General features: G+C 48.7%; 1 protein-coding gene across 1 annotated transcript; it reads right to left on the bottom strand.

Annotated features, from left to right (window-relative positions):
* Positions 1-1,744: 1,744 nt before the first annotated feature.
* LOC135825116 (queuosine-tRNA galactosyltransferase-like) lies at positions 1,745-23,107 on the bottom strand. The gene is made up of 12 exons (XM_065337852.1): positions 22,748-23,107; positions 20,214-20,330; positions 19,836-19,959; positions 13,808-13,872; positions 13,491-13,556; positions 12,217-12,312; positions 11,602-11,697; positions 11,065-11,189; positions 9,544-9,679; positions 5,574-5,642; positions 5,144-5,218; positions 1,745-3,821 (listed from the first exon to the last, which is right to left on the bottom strand). The coding sequence occupies exons 1-12, from the start codon at positions 22,790-22,792 to the stop codon at positions 3,741-3,743; spliced, it is 1,095 nt and encodes a 364-aa protein (XP_065193924.1). The 5' UTR covers positions 22,793-23,107; the 3' UTR covers positions 1,745-3,740.
* Positions 23,108-23,505: the final 398 nt, after the last annotated feature.

The following is a 23,505-nucleotide window of genomic DNA, read 5'->3' as shown; positions in this document are numbered from 1 at the left end:
GAGATAGAACCGGTCAAGTCGTCACTCAAGGGTCAGAGCTCGAAGATCACAATCCCCACTACAAACTGTATTATCCCCAATACATGTACATGTACATGTACTGTAAAGTTGAACGGTCTCTGCTGGGATGACGACTACACCATAGCTCAGTGGACAAGAGCATTGCTGGCTACAAGCAAGGGTCCCTGGTTCGAGTCCTGGTGGTGACGGTGACTTCTTTCTTCAGCCTTTTCCCGTTTGTGTCTTTCCCTTAAACCAGTGAAAATGCACTGTACTTGTATTATTTTCAAAGCTGGTCAGACCTGTACAGTCAACTTGGCTAATAACGACTGCGGATATAACGACTGCGGATATAACGACTGCGGATATAACGACTGCGGATATAACGACTGCGGATATAACGACTGCGGATATAACGACTGCGGATATAACGACTGCGGATATAACGACTGCGGATATAACGACTGCGGATATAACGACTGCGGATATAACGACTGCGGATATAACGACTGCGGATATAACGACTGCGGATATAACGACTGCGGATATAACGACTGCGGATATAACGACTGCGGATATAACGACTGCGGATATAACGACTGCGGATATAACGACTGCGGATATAACGACTGCGGATATAACGACTGCGGATATAACGACTGCGGATATAACGACAATTCGCGAATAACGACAGAACTTCCATGCCCAGAGCAAAGTCCCATCCAACTGTGTGTCATATAATGAGACTTCGGGTATAACGACACTACTTTGTGAATAACGACACTTTTCTGATGCCCCGCCGAGTGTCGTTATAAGCGAAGTTGACTGTATTACTAAAGGAGACTTTACTAGTATTGGAGACTGTTCTCTTATTGTTTCTGGCAAGATTGATCGCCTGCCATGTGTGTCATACCACTCATCGTAATGATACTTTTCTGCTGTAGATGCCTGTAATAACACTCCAGCTAGGGTACCAAGCAAGCGGTCTAGAAAGGCACAAAGATGATCAACGGGCAAGAAAAACGAAATTACAGTCCATTCATAAAAATATGGGCTCTGGCTCTGGCGAGCTCCCGTAATTGGCGATTTTTCGTGATTTCATCGTACACAGTGCAGTGCTGCGAAATTTGAAATTTGAAAAAGGGTCCAAAAAGGGTACCTGAACTGGGGTTCGAACCGCACAATGCACTGTTGCAGACGGGGTCAAATGGCCTGGATTTTTATGGTTTTTCCCAATTCAATGCTTTGGGGGCAAAACCTGGCCGAAATCCTATTCTTGTTATGGCTTGCTTTTTTGGAGAAAAAAACTTCAGAAACATAATTGGAAGAGGATTCCATAGAGGATTGCAGAAAAAAATTCTAAAAAAACTCAACGTTTGACCCATTTATGGCCAAAAGCTAGAAGTTCATTTTTTTCTGAATGGACTGTAGGTGGATCCACGTACATGTACATATACTGTAAATCGTGAAAATTTAATTATTGCGATGGTCTAATTTCTGCGAAATTCGCGACCGCGTGGAAATCGCGAAATTTAGACAGCGCGAAAAGGAGATCCATGAAAGGTTTAGCAAGAACGCCACAGGTTTAGCAAGAATGCCATTCTGCAATCGCAAAATTAAAACCTCGCAAACCTGTCCGGATTCTGAAAACGCGAACTAAAAACGCCGCGAAAATTTCACGCCTTACAGTACCCCGATAATGCCCATCACATCATTCCGGCATGTACTACTATTAGAGACGGGTTCATTTATAGTTTCAATCCACACGCAACATGTACCACTATGGGAGACGTACTAGTATTGGAGACGTGTACGTTTATTGGGGAAGTACGGTACATGCACCACGTCTCTAAGAACTTTAAAATAGGATAAACAGGTTTATCGCCGGTGGTGTCAACGAGTTCCATGAGTATGATCTACAGCCGCCAAACAGCTCGGAATCTTTGAAATTCATCTAGGTTTTGTGCCTGAATTCCGACAAAATCGGGTTTTCAAAAGCTGGGGAGACTACCGTAAAGTCGTGTATAAAAGCAGGTGCTTACGGCCGTATAAGCCGGGATTCAAACCATGCCGCTTCTATTCATAGTTACGCTTCTACAGCTAGTCAAAACATGCTTCTACGTAGCGATCGCTTTGCACCTTGCATGTCATGATGCATTCCAGCACTGATGGTGCTTCTGTGTCACTGCACGCTTCGAAAATTCAGCTTCTCTTCGAGTCACACTTCTATATGGGCAATGCTTTATACGCGTACCCCGTAAGGAGACCATAGGTCTGTGGGGACTGTCCTAGAGAAATATGAATAAATACTATACTATACTAAAAGGGCATCACAGTATGTCATCTGAATGGACGGTGCTGACAAGAAACGGAATGGCCGTGAACAGGCAATCTTAACCCAGTACACTAGTCTCTGCATGCTCACATTGCGCTCAGCAGAGCGGAGACGGTTCAAACTGTTCAAACGGATCTCCTTACGAGAAATTGCACGATCTACGCTTCCAGCGACGGTGGTCCCTCCATTTCCGGTCTTTCAGACGTGTCGTCTTTCAGGCGTCCGCTTGATAACCAGACAGAAATGCATGGCTTTTCCAAGTCGCGTCGCAACAGAACGTGATAGCAAAACGGCAGAACTGGCAACGAATTGAGTGTCGATCCAGTCTCACTCACTCCGCCAAGAATTACACGGCCAACGTCACAGCACCGAACTGGAATGGTGAAGCAACAGAATGTTATTTTTAGCTCTCCTCTTGGCCGCTGTGCTGTGAGTGGCTATTCTGTGTGTTGATATCGATAGAAGATGCATGGCGATAGGCCAGCTCACCATGCTATCACTTCATGTATAGCAAGTCTCCGCATTGCTTGCACTCCAGTCTGTAGCGTGGAGGACTTCAGCAGTATTCGTGAGGTGCTTGAGCAGTATTCATGCGGATTTGAACATTTGCTTGCTAAGCGATACTGGTTCAGGATGCCGTGGCACTGGACTTCACTTACTGACGGAGATCAGCAGTTCAGTGGAGGGGAGAGGTTCCGCCAATAACACAGCGGAGTATGCAGCACTGGATAGATGTGCAAGTTACTGACTGAAAGGAGTGCCATCCACTGCTTCGCATGCAAGCCCCTGCTCCATCACGTCATCTCCTGCTCCATTATGTCATCTCCTGCTCCATTATGTCATCTCCTGCTCCATTATGTCATATCCTGCTCCATTATGTCATCTCCATCTACCTGCAGTGTATACTTATACACTGTAGCTAGCCACTGTAGGTAGGAACCCCATCCTGCAACAGTTACTGCAAATAAGTAGCTCCGTCTTCGACTCTTGCAACTGCACTAGCAGTGACATAGCAAGTACTTTTCAGCAGTATATCCACCAGCTAGCCGCCGCAGCAAGCCACTGTAGGTAGGAAGCTCCACCTTGCAACTGTGTAAGCAGTGACATGGCAAGTACTGTTCAGCAGTATATCCACTGCAGCTAGCTAGCCACTGCGGGTAGCCACTGTAGGTAGCCATTGCAGGTAGGTAGCTCCATCCTGCTACAGGTACCTGAGTAAGTAGCTCCACCTTGCAACTGTGCATGAGAAGTACTGCACAGGGGTATCTGTGTAAGAATTGGTGATGAGCAGAAGTACTGCATAGCTGTTACTGAGCAAGACTGGGTGATCATAAGTACTACTTGGATGGCTGCACCTGTGAAAGCAGACAGCGGTGATGAGAAGGCCGGTACATCTGGACATCGGTCAGCCAAAGAAGACATAGTCCACTCCCTCAGTGAGGTGCAGCGAAGCCAGATTCTCCTCAAACGCACCGCCAGTCAAGTCCTAGAGTAAGAACACAACACAAAACAAAATAACATGTGCATGCGTGTGTGCATGAGTGTGTGCATGTGTGTGTGCGTATGTGCATGCGTGCACGTAGGAGAGAGAGAGAGAGAGAGAGAGAGAGAGAGAGAGAGAGAGAGAGAGAGAGAGAGAGAGAGAGAGAGAGAGAGAGAGAGAGAGAGAGAGAGAGAGAGAGAGATGGAGAAAGAGTGTGTGGGATAGGAACAGCGAGGTAGCGGTATGAGACAGAGCAAAATGCAAGGACGCTCATGTCTGAATTTCTACAGCTAGGCCATATCTAAGCCCAACTGTCACCAAACAGATCGGGACCAGACCAAGAAGTCGGGGATTAGTCCGTTAGCTATTCAAATGTTCGACAAAGTGAAACCAGGGAGTGTCTGGAGAGGAATGGACTGCCACCACCAGAATGGACACCATGAACCTTGGTTCTTTGTTCTTACAAAAAAAACTACGGTTCGCGTCAGACTCGGCTTTTTTTTTAGAGGCCGAGTTTTCCGCAAACGTAGGAACGCCGCCACCCTTCAAGGATCAAGGCGCAGCTGCAGCTCCTAAAGCGGTGGGAGATGAGGAGATCAGACGCACTCAAGTGGTCTCCTGTTCTTCCTGTTCCCAAAACTGTGTACTGTATTTCCCCGAATAAAAGTCAACACTTTTTCTCTAAAATTCATTGCCAACGTAAGGGGGTGCGACTAGAGCATGGCTTACTACTGTACAGGATATATTGAAATGAAAATTTCATTATTTTTTTAATGACTGACCTGCAAAATGGGGATGTGACTTAGGGGCTGTCCATAATTATCGATCTTTTACACGAAAATAAAAAAAGTTTCGTTTATGGGTGGCGGGTGGGTCAAGGACAGTTTCGTCTTGAAAAATATTGATATGTGAGACATCAATGCATTCTAGCTGTCAAGTCAATCTATTTTTTTGTTCAGGGGGGTGGGAGGGTCCTAACTAAACTTTTTTTATTTCGTGAAAATTATCGATAAATGCCGGATGGCGCCTTACAATTGAGTCTGACTTACCATATTCTCCGGGGAGTATAAGCCACACTTTATAAACACCAGTAATTCACCCCCTAAAAAGTCGCTGCGGCTTAAACTACGATGGTCAAATCAATGTTGATAAACAGGGTAGCCGGGCTGTATTTCGTGACCGAAAATCTGGGTGCGGCTCGTACGCCGGTGCGGCGTATACTCCGGAAAATACGGTACAATAGCGTGTGTGACTAACAATCGAGTGTTGCTTATAATCGGAGAAAAAATAAAAATAAAATAAAGACAGTACTGTCTACTACTCACTTGCTTCATGCAGATAACGAAAGGCGCGCGCAGCTGACGGAAGTGACGAATCGGAACACACGGATACGGACGCTCCTGCAAATAAAACAGCGAAAACAATAGTAAGACATATAAAGTACACGGACAGGCAGTTTAAAAACATGTAGGGTGTAGACAACAGCAGTGTGACGCTGGGCTATGTGACGATAGCCCAGTATGGTGGCGAGGGAGGTCACGGAGTGAATGCCCCAGCGGCCTCGCGCGTGACTACTCGCAGTGCAGTGTTGGAGCGCTAAGTCTGAGCTGTCACTCCTATATTCACCGACAGGCAGTTTCAGTCATAAAGAAATCCCAGATGGCTGTGTTTCAGACTCAGGCAAGTACAGCTTGGCTTCATGATATACACTCATCTCCCTGACCCACCGGCAGAAATGTGTTAAACCATACTTACATTTACTTCAACACATGTGTATGAGCCGAGGTCTAACTTCTTCTTGTCAACATCGCCAAAACAAACCACCTGGAGTGCAACATGCCAGAAATGCCAACAAACACACACACGCGCGCACACACACACACACACACACACACACACACACACACACACACACACACACACACGTACGCACGCACGCACACACACACACACACACACACGCGCGCGCGCGCATTCATGCACGCACACACACACACACACACACACACACACACACACACACACACACACACACACACACAAGCCAAAAGTCCCAGTTAGCCAATACTGAAAGGATCCCCTATGACATCACAAACGCACCCATACTCAGATTTAGTACGATGGCGGGCGGGAGCACGTTTGGAGCTCCGCCTAGCATCACTTTTTCCTTTCAACTTGATCCTCTTTGGGAGATCGATCATGTATTTTTCATTAAGGAACTAGCTAGTAATGGAGTCAAGCCCGAGGAACTCCAGCAAGTGGACCTGCATGGCAGACCAGGCTGGTGCACTGTCACCCTCAATCATGCCGCCGCCAGGGATCGCCTTGTGTCCACTTCTTTCAAAATTGCTGGTAAGGCAGTAGATATTGTCATTGGAGACACCGAGCTCATTAGCTTGCATGTGTTTGGCTGTCCGTATCACCTGCATGACGGTGCATTGTCTTCGGCCATAAGCCAGTATGCAACGATTCACGGGTCTCCTGCTAGGAAAAAAAATCCTGCACGAAGGGTTCTCAGTTGAAACCGGTACTCGCTTCTTGAAAGTGACATTGCGAAAGCCAGTTCCGTCTCTTGCTCGCGTGGGTCAGACGCCCCTACGCATCTGGTACAAAGGGCAACCCCAGACATGCTTCCGTTGCGCAGCACCAGGCCATGAAGCCAGTGAATGCCCGCGCCGAAAACCTCCAGCTAGTCAGTCAACAAGTACGGGATGCACCGAAGTGAACAGGTCAGCAGCAAGCCCTCAAAGTACGCATAGTCAAGAGGTTGCAGCTGCAAGATCAGTGCATGTGCAGCAGGATGAGCACTCCCGGGAAAACGCACCTATGAGCTCTGGTACGACAGCCAACCGCCAGCTTGCCAGTGCTAGTGGTGTGGGGTCAGAAAAACCGTACTCATACTCATCTGTTGTAGGAGGATCGGATGCGGAAAGGGATGCATCTGGGGAATCGGAACCTGCCTCGGCAGGAGGCACTGAAGGTGAGCCCGATTTCACTCTAGCTCTGTCCCCCGACAGCAGCTGGGTTGAGGAGTCAGAGAGAGGAGCCACCACCCCCTCCGCACAGCAGCCTAACCCCACCCCGTCTCTGGCCCACATGTCAAACACCTCTGACGGAGGTCTCATATCTGGGCAGCATGACGGAATGTGCCTACACCAAATGGGCAATACACATGATCCAGCAGCTGAACCCAATGATTCAAGCGGCTCAGAAGCGGATGCAGAAGATCAGCATCACTACACTGCAGCCGAAAGAGCCGACAAAGTACTCTCTGATGCACTTGAGTCGTCCAAGCGCCAGCACGAATCGATATCACCAGAACACGACGGCAGATTCACTGTTGTCAAGAATAGACGTCCCAGGAAACAGAAGCCAACTCATTTGCACTCCCCTGCCATCAGCCAGAAGCCTGGCTGGCGTGCGTGAGTACTAGTCATCTTTCTCTCTTGTGTTGTTATTAGCCTGACTATCTTTCTATTTTTCATCATGCCTTCTCCCCGCCCTTCTATTCCCCGACTTCGCCTTTACATGACCAATGCATTTGGACTGCTGTCCAAGCTTGGTGAGCTTCAGCACGCAGTGAAGATCTCGAAGCCTGATGTTATTATCGTGACAGAGACCAAGCTCACTGCAGACAAGGCCACCCAGGCGGAAGTCTCACTACCTGGATATGCCCCTCCCATTCGTTGAGACCGCACCGCTCATGGAGGAGGAGTTGCGGTCTGGATTAGGGACGGCATTGCCTTTCAGCACCTCTATGACATCGACTGTGGTGATCACGAAATTGTCTGGGTGTCTGTCTCCACGCCCCCCCCCCCCCCCCCACACACACACACAAACACTGTCATTGGCGCTGTCTACAGGCCAGGCTCCTGTCTGGGCACTGACACCAAACTCTTCGAACACCTTGATGCAACTCTTGACAGAGTTAGGCAGCATGGATCGAAGATTATCCTCGCTGGCGACTTCAATGTGCATCGCGGCTTGTGGTTAGGAAGCAACACAATTACTCCTGCAGGGGAATGTGCTGAGGATATGTGTGTTAGCCACGGCCTGGAACAACATGTTACGATGAAGACCCGAGGGGACAATATACTGGATCTGATTATGTCTGACTATCTTTCTGATGTAACAGTCCGTTGCAAACCTCCCCTTGGCGCCTCGGACCATGTAACTCTGATAGCTAAATTTCCCACACAAGTGTCGGAGGAACCTCTCACGAAACGAGTAGTCTGGCGCTACAACCTAGCGGACTGGCCTCGACTTTCTCATTTTTATCGTCAAGCTGACTGGACCACAGCCATCAGTCAATGTCCCAACAAATCATGTCACAATGTCACCGAGATCATTACACAAGGCATGAAGCAATTCATACCATCTCGTGAACTGGTAACCCGCCCGTCTGACCATCCTTGGTGGACACCGGAGTGTTCAGCCAAGGAACTGAACTCCCTAATATCTTCAAGCCATGCCACCACTCCTCCCTGTTGCACCATGTCAGTCTGCCAAAACTGAAATCACGTAAACAAGTGAAACAGCTCGTACTAGCTCATTCCATGCACCACTATTACGCCCCACCTCTTATACAAACAACCACTGTGCACTTCCCCATACACAGTACCAGAGCTTTGAGGCACCTCAGAGCTTTTTCTCTGCTCGTTGCTGGCACCACTCATTATTCCTCCTCTCCATTTCTTTGCTCAGTGAATCTGTTCAATAGTCTACCCCGAGATATAAGATCCATTCAGAACTCTTCCTCATTTTTAAGAAGCAACTCTCTGCTCTCATCGAATCTAGCATATGCTCTTGCTCTAATCTCCAGTGCAGCCCCAACTAAGTTAGTAGGTCGAATGTGCCGATAGCTCCATCCCACTCTGTACACTCCCTAGCGATCAAATCTTGAACTACAAGTATCAGTATCAGTATCATCATATTTTCAACTCATGTTATCTCATAGCCTCATATAATCACCATTATTTTATTGCATCTCTCTTATTGGCCAACGGCCACCGTGAGACGAAAAAAGAAAAAGAAAAAAAACCCTGGGTCACGCCTGGCCTTAAAGGCACTGTTCTGCAATGTTTCTCCAGCTATCTGCCCAGCCGACCACAGCAAGTGAAACGCGTCCGTCAACCACCTGGAACCGCATACACGGCCAGTCACGCGGTGTCGCTCAGGACTCGGTCCTGGGACATGCACTGCTGACGGTGTACGCCAGGCACCTACCAGCCTGTATGCCTACAGTCATTCCTCTGCCCCGTGCCAGATCGTATTTCGGCTATCACTCTATATGTCTTATCTTGGAGTTGACCGCTGGACCTCCCTCCCTGCGGCAATTCGCACCACACCCCTACCTACTGTATTCCACTCCGCTATCTTTATGTGGCTAGGGCACCCTGTAAGAAGACCATAGATCTGTGTGGACTGCACTAGTAAAATAATAAAACATCACGGTTCACCTGAGACTCGGCTGGAGGCCGTGTTTTCAGCATCCGCCGTGGGAACGCCACCACCCTCTGTAGGTCAAGGCGCAGATACAGCTCCTAAGCGGTGGGAGGTGAGTAGATCAGACCCACCACAAAGTGGTCAAAGTGGTAGTATTATTATTGCCGGCAGGCCCTAGTAAAATATGAATACCAGATACAGACCAGCCCTGCCCCCCCCCCCCCCCCCCCCCCAACCTCAGCCGAGACACACGGGCAGGACCTGCTCAGCCCTTGCTCACCTTATCTCTTGACTGCTTGCAGAGTGCGCGGTAAAACTTGCGTCCCAGTTTGCCGGCGTTCCAAATGGAAAATGATGGCCATGTTGCCAAGACCCGCTGCTCTAGCTCAGCAAGGCTGATGGCAAATATCGTCTCCCTGAATAGCACAGGGTAAAGAAATGGGAACAGTGTCACCGTCACGCATCCTGTAAAACATGTAATTTTAGGTGCATTAAAAAACTGGGAGAGGGAGGAGTTATGAAGTCGAAAAGATTAATACATTCACATTATGTTGAACAGTCTCTGCTGGGATGACAGCTACACCATAGCTCAGTGGTTAGAGCACCGCTGGCCTCAAATGAAGGTCTCTGTTTCGAGTTAACCCTTTGCATGCTGAGCCCCTTTTCTCCAATCCACTGGCCGTCCAGCGCACTGACTCTCTTGGTGGAGTATGCACTCACAGCTCCGAACGAAATTTATTCTGATTTTACTCAACCCTGATGGATTTTCATCGTCCTGGGCTCGTTGGAAAGATCAGGACCAAGCGAATCCATCCTGGCAGCTCTCAGCTCCATAGACACATCAGGGCCACATCCAGGTCCTCTCCGAATTACTCCACCGTGCCTCGGAACGGCACAACAACTCAATTTCACATTCTTGTTCGGCTTCTTGCCCAAATTCAACAGATTTTCACAATTCAAACTGCGCTGCAAAGCTCAGATCCTAGCGCTTCATTTGATGTCCATCACGCATGCGCCGTGCCAAAAGGGAAATCCCTTGGCACGCTGTGCAACAAAAAGAAGTTATGAACAAAAAAATTCGCGTTCACTCTGGGCCGTGATTTCCATGTTCATCTTGTCGCCGCTCAATGAATTCTTATCCTATCGCGAAGAACTTTATACGCCCGGAAAGATGAGGTGAAGATCTTTCCAACGGTGTATTGATTGTCGCGATGCGTTTATGTTTGACGAAGTTACGAAAGTTTGTACACTGGTCTATGCACTGCGATACAGCGCGCGTTCACTCTGGGCCGTGATTTCCGTGTTCATCTTGTCGCCGCTCAATGAATTCTTATCCTATCGCGAAGAACTTTATACCCCCGGAAAGATGAGGTGAAGATCTTTCCAACGGTGTATTGATTGTCGCGATGCGTGCATGTTTGACGAAGTTACGAAAGTTTGTACACTGGTCTATGCACTGCGATACAGCGCGCGAAGTTTTTGCGAGTTAACTCGTACGTAGTGGATCAGGTCATGCATAAAGTGCGAGTTAACTCGTACTCAGCACGCAAAGGGTTAATGGTGGTGACAATAATTTTTTTCTTCAGACTTTTCCCGCTTGCATCTTTCCCCCAAAACGATCAAATCAATGAAATTTTAATACGATATAGTGGTCTTTGGCGATAAATTTATATAAAAGTGTACGGGAAAGTTGGTTGCTCCCCACACCGCAGCTTGCGGAGTTGGCGGAAAAGCGCAAGCTCTGGTGTGGGGAGCGGCCAACCTTCTTATAAGCTTAAAAGCAACACATTGTTGATTCTACCTGTTGATACTGAATGTGGCAGCATTCTCGTGATAGCGGTACATGAGCAGATCTTCATCGCATCTACCAACACCACCGCCATGGCGTAAGTGTGAGAAGAAAAATAGAAGGTCCTCTGGCGTACCCTACACACATGTAATGAGTACACACACAAAAAAAAGAAAAAAGAAGAAGAAAATAACTTGGTTTCTGTGTCCATAACGGATGTCACTGGCATGTCAGATCTAGGGTGTTGGTTGTAGCTCCTGTAGCAATTCAGACATGGACTCCTTCTCTCTCTCTCTCTCTCTCTCTCTCTCTCTCTCTCCCTCCCTCCCTCCCTCCCTCCCTCCCTCCCTCCCTCCCTCCCTCTCTCTCTCTCTCTCTCTCTCTCTCTCTCTCTCTCTTTCTCTCTCCTACATCCTACACACCCATGCACGTGGGTCATGCGCAATGCATCATGTAAACGTTCCAGTCAATCTGTGTTCAAACTTGACCCGGGTTGAACTCAAACTAAGTTGAAAACTCTCATGTAAACGCAGCCTCAGTCAGCCTTACCTTGCCCGACTCATCAAAAGGCCCTGCTCGTTCAAACACGGACCGATGGCAAAACCAGGTTGGCATGACAACAGTTGGACCATTCGATGTATAGACCTGAGAGTTGAGACAACACACAGGTACCACGCATGTACGCACGCACGCGCACGCGCGCCCATCAAACACACATGATAACATACACATGGCATCATACACATGGCATCATACACATGGCATCATACACATGGCATCATACACATGGCATCATACACATGGCATCATACACATGGCATGATACCAATAGTCCATAATCCCCCACAGTGTGCAACTTCACTGATCAGATCTGGGACGGCGAAATCCGTGTTGCACGTCATAGTGTGACATCATGAGTAGGGGAAGTGTGTTCGTGGTGGACCGCGTCGACGGAATGACGCAAGTTCGACCCAAGAATGACGTGCATCACGGATTACGCCGTCCCACAACCCCTTCCCTGTTGCGCACTCTGGGGGATTATGGACTCTTGATCACACAGACACACACATGGCATCATACACATCGTTAACACATGGCATCACACACATGACATCATACACATGACATCATCACAGAACACAGTGTACATGACTTTTAATGTACCTGGTGTTGAAGCTGATCATGTGACAGACTGCACGCCCATTGTGTGTAGCGATGTGTGGACATTGCAGGCAAGCGGTGAAAGCAACTGCCGATGATCTGCATCAGAAGACAGTAGGGAAGGTACAGTCAAGCCTCGAATGTTGCACAGACAGATGGACAGAAGGACAGACATACTCGTGCAGACAGGCGGATGGATGGAGAGACAGACGGACAGACAGGCGGACATACGGATGGACAGGGGAAAAGCCAGACCAGTGGACAGATGGATTAAAGGGGAAGTTAAGGCAAAAATTAAAATTTCACCAGTTGTAGTCTTCGGGGTGCTGAATCGAATGGTCGTGGTCCGAGGAAGCTGAGACGCTCCCTTCCTACTTGAATCCCAATCGAACTCGCGCACTTCCACCGAAACTGGGTGACTGCGCCCTACGAGATGGGGATTTGTATGCAAAATGTCACTAAAAGCGCCATTTCGTTCTTATAAAAGCACGGATGACCGCGATTGGCCCATATGTTGTAGTCTTTTGGACGCTGAGTCGACTGGTTTTGGTCCGAAAAGGCTGCGATGCAGCGTTCCGCCTTTATTCCCAATCGAACATGGTTGAACAAGCGGTCACGTGCTCCTGCGTACGCCAGTCACCTGGTCACCGTGCCTGCAGGGTACAACTTACTAGCCTGTTTGACCTTTTTTGGGTGCAGTCCTGTCACTCGAGTTGAACTCGAGTTGAACCTTGGTGTGAAAGTTGTCACCTGCTGGCGTGGTGACCAGGTGATTTGGGCACCCAGGAGCACGTGACCACTTGTTCAACCATGTTCGATTGGCAATAAAGGAGGAACGCTGCATCGCAGCCTTTTCGGACCAAAACCAGTCGACTCAGCGTCCAAAAGACTACAACATATGGGCCAATCGCGGTCATCCGTGCTTTTATAAGAACGAAATGGCGCTTTTAGTGACATTTTGCATACAAATCCCCATCTCGTAGGGCGCAGTCACCCAGTTTCGGTGGAAGTGCGCGAGTTCGATTGGGATTCAAGTAGGAAGGGAGCGTCTCAGCTTCCTCGGACCACGACCATTCGACTCAGCACCCCGAAGACTACAACTGGTGAAATTTTAATTTTTGCCTTAACTTCCCCTTTAACAGACGGATAAACAGATGGATGGACAGACGGATGGACAGACGGACGAACAGATGCATGGACAGACGAATGAACAGGCAGGCACACAGACAAACAAACATACACACCAGATCCCAATCTACAGTGGATCCCCAGCTTACATCGTTGCGATGCTCCTTCGCCATGGCTAGCTGCACTTCAAGTCTTCTCTCACTCATGACATCATCCTGCAGGGAAATGACATCATGCAATAACAACAACACAACTTGGGTGGGACTGGGTGAACTAACACTACGTCCCTGTGTCACTGGATCTGGGACATCCCCCACCCTTGACAGGTCTTGCCAGTCAGCAGACACAACACGATTCGGCCTACCCGGCAGACCAAAGCGAGGATTATCAATTCTAAACTAACAGCAATAATGTTAGCACTTACGCTATCCAGGAAGCAAAGGTATTCCCCACAGCTAGCACTTACGCTATCCAGAAAGCAAAGGTACTCCCCACAGCTAGCTTCGATAGCTCGATTCTTGGCAAAGCCGACTGGGGAAGACGAAACACGTACAAAAAAGATTGAAAAGACTCGAGAGCTTGGCAGCTCAGGGCCCTACGCTATACTTTTTTGCCTAGCGAGAGTCAACTTTCTCTTTGCATTCGAGGGTAATTCGAGGGTAATACGACACCGTCTGCCACCTTGATGACCACGGCAAGAAAAAGCATAAGGATGTTATAATTTTTTCATTTCTCCTATTTTTTCAAGACATAACCTAGGATTCGAACCCGCACTATCGCCATGCATGCATTCCCCCGATACACTTCGCATACATACTCATTCTCAAGTTGTCTCACGTTATGATCTTGCATTCGAAAGCCGTATTTGAATATTGTGGCCAGCTAGCTGTCTTTGATGGTACGGTTCGGGACAGGTACTGGATAGTGCCGCAATGTCCAATGCCTGTGTCCCGAGCTGGCAACAACTCTTGTCAACACCTACCAAAGCCCTGCCCAGCTATTTGTGGATGGCGAGACAGTGTAGTCTTGTAAGGGCACCACCCAAGGGGATCCGCTCGCCATGGCCATGTACGATATCGTCACAATCCCCCTCATTGACATTGAAGAATGCCGTAGCAGTGGGGCCACCCAGAGTTGGTACGCCGATGACGCTACAGCAGCGTTGTAGTAGTAGTGGCAATGCATGGTGACACTCAGTGAGCCCTTGATAGAAGTTACTGCTAATTCTTTGACCATTGTAATGACTGTTGCCGGTTCAAATCCCACAATTGCATGTGTTACCTTTTTGTGTCTTTCCCATTTATGCTAGTGATGTAATCATTACTCATCACTCTTTGTAGTAGATAGAGTAGTCACATGAGCTTCTCTGATTGGCTGTTGCTAGGTGCCAGTGCACCATACACATTTATTGTAGTAATATTTCACATAATATAACGAGACTTCGCAGCAGAGTCTTGGGCGTAGTCGAATCCTTGGTCTAATGCTAGTCACTCAATAATCTTTCCTCGTCTTGTCCAATATTAAGTATCCGTCTCCCAACTACTTGGTGCGTCTGGAAGTGTGTTAATCTGAGGGGCAAAGAATAACCTCGAACCATAAACCACCAGGGATTTGGCAACACCCTGGTATAAAGGCAGTGGTTTCTCCTCATTTCATCCTCTTTCTCTTCGGTCCTGATGGCGTCGTGAGCTGCTGCTGGCTACTGTTCAAGTACTGTAACTATGACCTTCTCTTCCCTCTTCTTCTATTCATCCATTGTTGTATGAAACTATGTATAACATCAAGAAAGAGTGTCTTGTTGTTGATGTGTGAGTGCTTTGTGGGCGCTAGAGTTTGAGCTGGTTACGATTCAGTAACAGCGTCAACACTGCTGCCACTTCGCCACTGGTGGGACATCCTATCGCAGCGCGGTGAGGCGTTTGGATACTTCCTCAACCCGGAGAAATCCGTACTACTAGTGAAGCCTGCACATCTGGAGCGTGCCACTGAATTGTTCGCTGACACACGTGTCCAAGTCCGCTCAGATGGGTACCGACATCTCGGTGCAGCACTCGGCACCCCGGAATTTGTAGCGGCTTATGTCACGGGCAAGGTGAACACATGGTGCAAGGAGGTTGACAAGCTGTCTACATTTGCCCACTCCCAGCCGCATGCAGTGTGTTCCACCTTTACGCACGGTCTACGGCATCGCTGGGCATTTGTTGCCAGGACTGTACCCAACACAGCTACCCTGCTGGAGCCCTTGGAGCAGGCTGTTGTACACCTGCTACTCCCAGCCCTCCTCGGTCGCCCCTCTCCAGGCTCTGCCGAACGGAAGATCCTGGCTCTACCATGTCGCTTGGGTGGCCTGGGACTAATCATCGTCTCTTCATTAGTAGAACAGTTCCATTCATCCTGCCACATCACCCAAACGCTGGCTGAGGGAATCCTCTCTGGCATTTCCTACCTGCCCGACGTCACGCAGCTTATGCTGCACAGGAAGTTCGAAGTCCGCAACTGACAGCGGAATAAGGAGTCAACCATCGCCAAGGATGTTGTCTCAGCCGCTTCACAGGAATTGCAACGTTGTGTGGAGCTTGCTTCGCTGAAGGGGGCCTCCAATTGGCTCACGTGCCGGCCACTGAAAGTCCACGGCTTTTTCCCTCAGCAAGGCTGGTTTTCGCGACGCCGTCCATGTTCGCTATGGCTGGATCCCCCCAATGCTGCCGTCCACCTGCGTCTGTGGTCAGGCATTCAGCACCGCGCATGCCCTGTCGTGCCCTATTGGAGGGTACCCGTCACTCCGGCATAACGAGCTGCGAGACATCACCGCCTCACTGCTTTCACGCGTCGCGCATGACGTAAGTGTGGAGCCGTCTCTCCAGCCACTTTCCGGGGAACGGATGAGACATCGCACTGCAATCAGCGAGGATGGTGCCCGTCTAGATGTTGCTGCCAGCGGGGTGTGGGGCGGCCGTTTCGAGAGGACATTCTTTGATGCCCGGGTATTTAACCCTTTTGTCCGCTCGAACACCGCTCCCTCCCTCAGCAGCACATTCACAAAGCACGAGAAGGAGAAACGGCGACACTATGAAGAGCGTGTTCGAGAAGTGGAGAAGGCATCATTTATCCCCTTGGTGTTTTGTGCCTCCGGTGGTCAAGGCAAGGCTGCCTCTGCTTTCCTCACGCGCATTGCGTCAATGCTGGCCGAAAAGCGGAAGGAACCGTTCTCCATGGTGATGGCTCACCTCCGATGCCGCCTAGGGTTTGCCCTCATCAGATCGGCAATTGTAAGCTTAAGAGGTCATCGATCCAGGCGAGCACCTTTGGATAGATCGGCAATTGCAACTCCGATGCCTCCTAGGGTTTGCCCTCATCAGATCGGCAATTGAAAAAATACCAAAGAACTACAAGTTACGCTATAATGTCCACTAACACCACCAGTTACTCCAACAGCCTTCCAACTTGGAAGGTTCCGCCAACGTCCTTCACAGCTGAGACTTTCAGCTCCTGCTTATCTTGGTTGCGTTCACCTTCCCCTCCTTATGTTATTTCTATAACTTAGAACCTTCCAAGTTGGAAGGCTGTTGGAGTGCGCATCCAAGATGTGCTAGAGCTGTTAGCCAGTTAGTTGTAGAACGTCAGTATCGTCAGTCAGTGTCGTGCAATGTTATCTCATGAGCTGATTGTTTAGTAACTGGTGGTGTTAGTGGACATTATAGCATAACTGGTAGTTTCTTGGTCCTTTTTCTTTCTTATAGGTTTTCTTATTATTCAACTTATTATCCGGTGCACATTAAGCGCTACGTGGTTTATAATTTCCCCTTTTCTTGATTTTATATTCAGCGTTTTTGGGTGTTATCATTTTATTTTCTTATTTTTGCACCAAGTTATTATTTTTGCACCAAGTTATTATTTTTTGGCTACATTGTTCTGCATTCTTTTAGAAACTTGACTGGTGCCACGCAAAAAAATGCCGATGCTATATGCTGTCCTCGATGGTATGGTACGGGACAGGCACGGGATAGCACCAGGCATGCCGATGGCACAAACAAATAAATAAACACGGAATTAAGGGCGCGTTCGAATTGTCTTCATCACCTGTTCAAACAAATTTTATAAAGAGATTAGTTGAAGTGTCCCATTAGAACGGTTTCTATCATTTTTAGAGTTTTTCAGTGGAATTGTCATGGCGATGATGACGTCCGATCACATCGACCATCTCCACGTACTACGTGACGTAGCTATTCCAAACTCTTCGAAACTAATCCACCTCTCCCATCGGGTGAGGTTGTGGAGTTTTGAGGAGTTTTGAGGAGCTTCGTTTTTCATCTACTCGTACAGGTCCTCCCTCACTTGTAGATAATCTCTGGGCCATCGAAAAAGTTATCTTATAACGAGACTTGTCTTGTAACAAGAAAAAAAAGGAAAAAAGGAAATTATCGTGTCCGTTCCCGAAGGGAACTCACGACGGCCGCTAACACCCGGTAACTTGTAACAGGACTTGCACCTAAAGGTGAATTAGGCACTAATTCGTACTTACTTGGGCTACCCTCAATGCAACATAAATTATCGACGCTTCAACTCGTTATAAGATAATTGAAAACTCCAACATAGCTCTTCCTTGGATGCAAACGATTGTCCATATCTACGAATACATCGTCCATGTCTACGAATACATTGATATAATACGTTGCGTCTTTCTGCTTTAGCCTACGTGTTTTGGCCTTGGTCCTGCATGGTCAGTATTATCTTATACTGAGGGTTCGGCACTGAAGGGACCTGGGCAAAGGGTCGTTATAATGAATTTGATGTACTAACAAATTATGATGTAACCGGACCTGTACACAGTTGTATAGACCACGTTTCGCCAGGGGATTTCAGATTTCTATTTACTAACTGGGTTTATGTAGTACTGTAAATATACAAATTTTCGGCAGCTATTTAATTTCGGCTATATTCGGCACCGACCCAAAACGCCTAAATTAAAACGCCGATGAAAGTTTTCACAGCATCTGTCGCACTATACCATGCCCTCTACCCCACGCCGAAAATAAATCGCCGCCGAAATGTCAAAAATCGTGAAGTGCCGAAATTTTGCAGCGCCGAAATTTTGTATATTCACAGTAACCGGACTTGTCATAATGAGGGAGGACCTGTACTACAGTCTATGCACAGTTGAGTCACTGCGTGTATACATTGGTATACTGTGCTTGGTGAAATCCTAGCCTGGTCGTTCTCCAGCGCCCGACAGTGCTGTAGTCGGAGATCAACGCACAAGGAACTTGTACACAGCAGCTGCACTGAACTGCATTGAAGTCCATTGCACTAAACTGCACTAAAGTCCACTGAAGGCTATTGAATTGCACTGAAGTTGGCTGAACTGCACCGAAGTCAATTGAACCGCAATGAACTTCAACGAACTGCATTGAACTGCATTGAACTTCACCAAACTGCACTGAAGTTCACCAAACTGCACTGAAGTTCACTGAAGTCAATTGAATTACACTAAAGTCCATTGAACTGCACTGAATTGCACAGAACTCCACTAAATCCCACAAAACTCCACAGAACTCCACTAAATCCCACAGAACTCCACAGAACTCCACTAAATCCCACAGAACTCCGCGGAACTCCACAGAACTTCATTGAACTGCACTGAACTCCACTAAAACAATGCACTGGACTGCAATGAAGTCCAGCGAACTGCTAGTTCACTGAAGTACTGCTACAGTGGCCAGGTCGCACCACTCACCTCCACGTGGACCACGGCAGCAGCCATCACCACCACTCACCTCCACGTGGACCACGGCAGCAGCCATCACCACCACTCACCTCCACGTGGACCACGCCAGCAGCCATCATCACCATTCACCTCCAAGTGGACCACGGCAGCAGCCATCACCACCACTCACCTCCACGTGGACCACGTCAGCAGCCATCACCACCACTCACCTCCACGTGGACCACGCCAGCAGCCATCACCACCACTCACCTCCACGTGGACCACGGCAGCAGCCATCACCACCACTCACCTCCACGTCGACCACGGCAGCAGCCATCACCACCACTCACCTCCACGTGGACCACGGCAGCAGCCATCATCACCACTCACCTCCACGTGGACCACGGCAGCAGCCATCACCACCACTCACCTCCACGTGGACCACGCCAGCAGCCATCACCACCACTCACCTCCACGTGGACCACGCCAGCAGCCATCACCACCACTCACCTCCACGTGGACCACGCCAGCAGCCATCACCACCACTCACCTCCACGTGGACCACGGCAGCAGCCATCACCACCACTCACCTCCACGTGGACCACACCAGCAGCCATCACCACCACTCACCTCCACGTGGACCACACCAGCAGCCATCACCACCACTCACCTCCACGTGGACCACGGCAGCAGCCATCACCACCACTCACCTCCACGTGGACCACGGCAGCAGCCATCACCACCACTCACCTCCACGTGGACCACGGCAGCAGCCATCACCACCACTCACCTCCACGTGGACCACGGCAGCAGCCATCACCACCACTAACACAACCGCCGTCGGTCACTGTTAGCCGAATACCACGATGAAGGAACTTCTCGCGGTAAGATTCGATTATGCCCATGCTGTCATCCTGTAGGAGTGTTGAGAAAAACAAACAAAGAGAAGGGAATAAATAAACTCCTAAAATAAACACACACGCACACGTGCGCGCACGCACACACATACACACACACGCACATGCACACACACACACACACACACACACACACACACACACACACACACACACACACACACACACACACAAACACACACACACACACACACACACACACACAAACACACACACACACACACACACACACATACACCTTTAATACTCACCACACTGGAGTCATTAAATATACTCAGCTCCACTCCATGACGCAAGGACTGGCCGAGTACCGAGTCCAATGCTTCCGCTAGCCATACTGCAGCGTTGTACATGGGCATTACCACAGACTGCACACAAACATACATGGGCATTATGACAGACTGCACACAAACATACATGGGCATTATCACAGACTGCACACAAACAAGAAGATACAAAAGGGTGGATTGAAAGGACGAGAGTTAGTACAGCCATTGGTAAAACTTAACAAATTCACGGCTGGAGTCAGACTCTGTTAGACTGAGCTTGCAGAATCCCTTGGAAACACCAACACCAGCAGCACCCTCAAGGATCAAAGGCATGGATAAGCATGCAACATACCGTATAGTACTGTTGATCCGCCTACTCTCTAATTGCCGCACTCTGTCGGTTTTCTACCTGTGAAGCGACTTCGGCGTATACAACGAAATACGATGTTGAACCGACGCATGCACTGCTGTACACCATGCGTGCCAGTGCAGGATGAAAATGTGTACAATTCAGCACATCGAGTCAGATCCTCGACGTTGTTGTACATCGTACTGCACCTGACAGCCTTGATCTAATTCCCGCCCCCTGCCGAAAAACCAGCTGGGAAGCGACATGGCGTGGGGGGCGGACCAACGGTACTTTACGGTAATAGCAATAAGCTGGTTTGGCCGGACAGCCCGCTATGGATGAGGACGCGGGGGGGGGGGGGGGGGAGTGCACATGGGGACGCGGGGGGGGGGGGGGGGGGGGGGGGGAGCGCAGATGGGGACGTGGGGGGGGGGGGGCAATACCCTCGCGCCTAAAAAAAATTAAAAAACTGTAATACCGGCATGCACATGAGTGATTGACTGATTGACATAAATATAATTATATGTACATGTACAAACAAGGCTGGTCTAGGCAGCTTGAGGTAGAGTGCTCAATGCACACATGTGCAGAGCAATACTATACACACACACAACAGAGACGAAAGGCTGTGTAGCTGTAAGTTAAAGTTTCACGCATTTCAGCGATCACCAGACAGGGGCATTCGAATGCTGCTGTCTGGTGATCGCTACAGTGCGTGAAACTTTAACTTACAGCTACACAGCCTTTCGTCTCTGTTGTGTGTGTGTATGTACTTGTACATGGTGCAAGGCACTTGTACGGTACTCATGTACTCATGTACTCATGTACTCATGTAGTAATATCAATGCTGTCTGGATGGGGGGGGGGGGGGGGGGCAACCCGCCTCGTCAAATTCCTGCACACACCTCTGGAGTACTAGTAGAGAGCGTCGGAGTAACATCAAGCCTATCCAACGCAATTCGTGGGTTTTTTTTAGATCACAACACAGAAGGATGACAGCAATAATAAATTATTATTGTAGAAGCGTGATCAAGAGGACGACTCTTGATTACGATTCTAAGATTGTTGCCTCCTTGCCGTTTGTTTGAACAGTTGTTGTACGCAGAAGTATTTCAAAAAGAAATGTGCTGAACCTCAACATATGGAAACAGCTAGTTTACACATGGGCGTTGTCCAACATTATGACGAATGGTGAGAGAGGAGGGAGGGGGGGGGGGGGGGAGGGGGGTGACCCGACAATCTGCTTTATCAAGTGTTTTCATCGCAAGAACCCTGCAATAGCAGATGCTACGTCGTTGAAATCTCAAAGATGCTAGACCAAGACTTTATAAAGGAACTCATTCCGTACTGTAGACATTGTGGAATTACGTCATCACTTGAGAAGTGTTGTGTGGAACTACAGCAGAACGCTGATTATCCAGACGTCAACTATCCGGATGATCGATTCTCCGGATCGCCTGGTCGGACCGGACAAAAACTAGATCAGGAGGTGTTTCGAGGTTTTTGCTGATTTTCGCCACTTGGAGCACCATCCAAGCGATGCACAAGATGTATTACATACGGGAATATGCATGTTATAGGTAGATGTGTGACATGCTCCCTTATCCGAACAGTCTTCACATCCGAACCCCCCCCCCCCCCCCCCCCCCCCTGGAGACAGCCCTGCGGAAGATAATGTACTATTCAGCCACGAAGAAGATTGCCTGATGAGTCCAGCGGGGACGAAACGTACGCCGCAATCCAGCTATGTCGTTGCTGTGTCATCTGCTATGTGCCATGCGCTACCCGATGTACCAGCCTGCTACATGTCGGATACCACCAGCCATGCATCGAATAGGCGCCAGGCGCGAACTGGTGGTGGTGGTGGTGAGAAGGAGAGCTCTGTGCTAGAATAACTTTGCAGTCTAGAGAGCATGTGAGGGCAGGCATGTATTTACTGCCATATTGCCAGGTGTGTTTTTACCACCATTTGAATCGACCGTTTTCTATGGAGTGATAAGAATTGTGAGTCTTTGTCACCACAAGTATGTACTGGTTTGACACTCAATACAAGCATATGTGCCACGCATATGCCGTGGTGCCTGACGAATATGAATTCTATGAAATTTTGAAAGAAAACTGGACGAAAATGGCTGGCCCAACGCTAAGAGAATGCTGCAGTTCTTACCACAGTAATAGGGTGTTGTTCTGCTTGGGCTACGGCCTGCTCCATACTCCTACCACCTCAGAAATCACTAACTGGCTCACAAGGATACTTCTACTGCTGTTGTCAGGTACTAGGTGCAGTGCTTGCAAAGTCAAAACAAGGTTTCAAACAGAAAAGTGATGTTCATTTGTTTTCATGATAATAAAAAAACATTGTTGTTCTCGACAAGATACGACTCAATGAGCTGGGACTGTGTGTTTGAACACTGCTGCTGGACAGGTATTCAGTGTCGGACTACTCTTTCGCTTCCACTTCCAGGATATTATTATTGTATTTCCAAACAGTAACTAGAAGAACAGACTACAAACCCCTGCCATTTTCTGTCACTTTCAATCAGTCGCTTGATCGCTACAAGCCAAGCGTCCAGCTACAGACGAGTTTGAAAAGCGTGGGTGTTGAAAGCACTTGAAAAGTTGGGGAATCCCCTACGTGACGAGTCACGACTGTGCGAGGGCGATCACCTGATTTTGTCCACTTCCTCGATGAGTCTGAATCTGTTCAAAAACATTTCGAACTCGAAGTTTCTGCGAGCCAGGATTTTTTTGTGCTTGACTGGTTTGCTTTCTGTTGATTCCTGGACGACTATCTTACTGCCCTCACTACTAGTATACTCTGATCTCAAGGATGGCTGCCCAAGTTCATGAGTTCGACGTGGCGATGACTTGCAGCGGCTGCTCCGGCGCCGTCACCCGAATCCTGAATCGCGTCCAGGAGGTTTC

The sequence above is a fragment of the Sycon ciliatum genome, chromosome 9 (assembly GCF_964019385.1).
Source record: "Sycon ciliatum chromosome 9, ocSycCili1.1, whole genome shotgun sequence".
Lineage (NCBI taxonomy): Eukaryota > Metazoa > Porifera > Calcarea > Leucosolenida > Sycettidae > Sycon > Sycon ciliatum.
This window is presented reverse-complemented; position numbering and strand designations above follow the sequence as displayed.

Excerpts from the sequence above, each read along its gene's own strand:
- LOC135825116 (XM_065337852.1), bottom strand. The coding sequence starts at position 22,792 with ATGGAGCAGGCCGTAGCCCAAGCAGAACAACACCCTATTACTGTG. Across the intron at positions 11,698-12,216 it reads ATGATCAGCTTCAACACCAG|GTCTATACATCGAATGGTCC; the intron begins GTACATTAAAAG and ends CTCAACTCTCAG. Across the intron at positions 5,219-5,573 it reads ACACATGTGTTGAAGTAAAT|GAGCGTCCGTATCCGTGTGT; the intron begins GTAAGTATGGTT and ends TTTTATTTGCAG.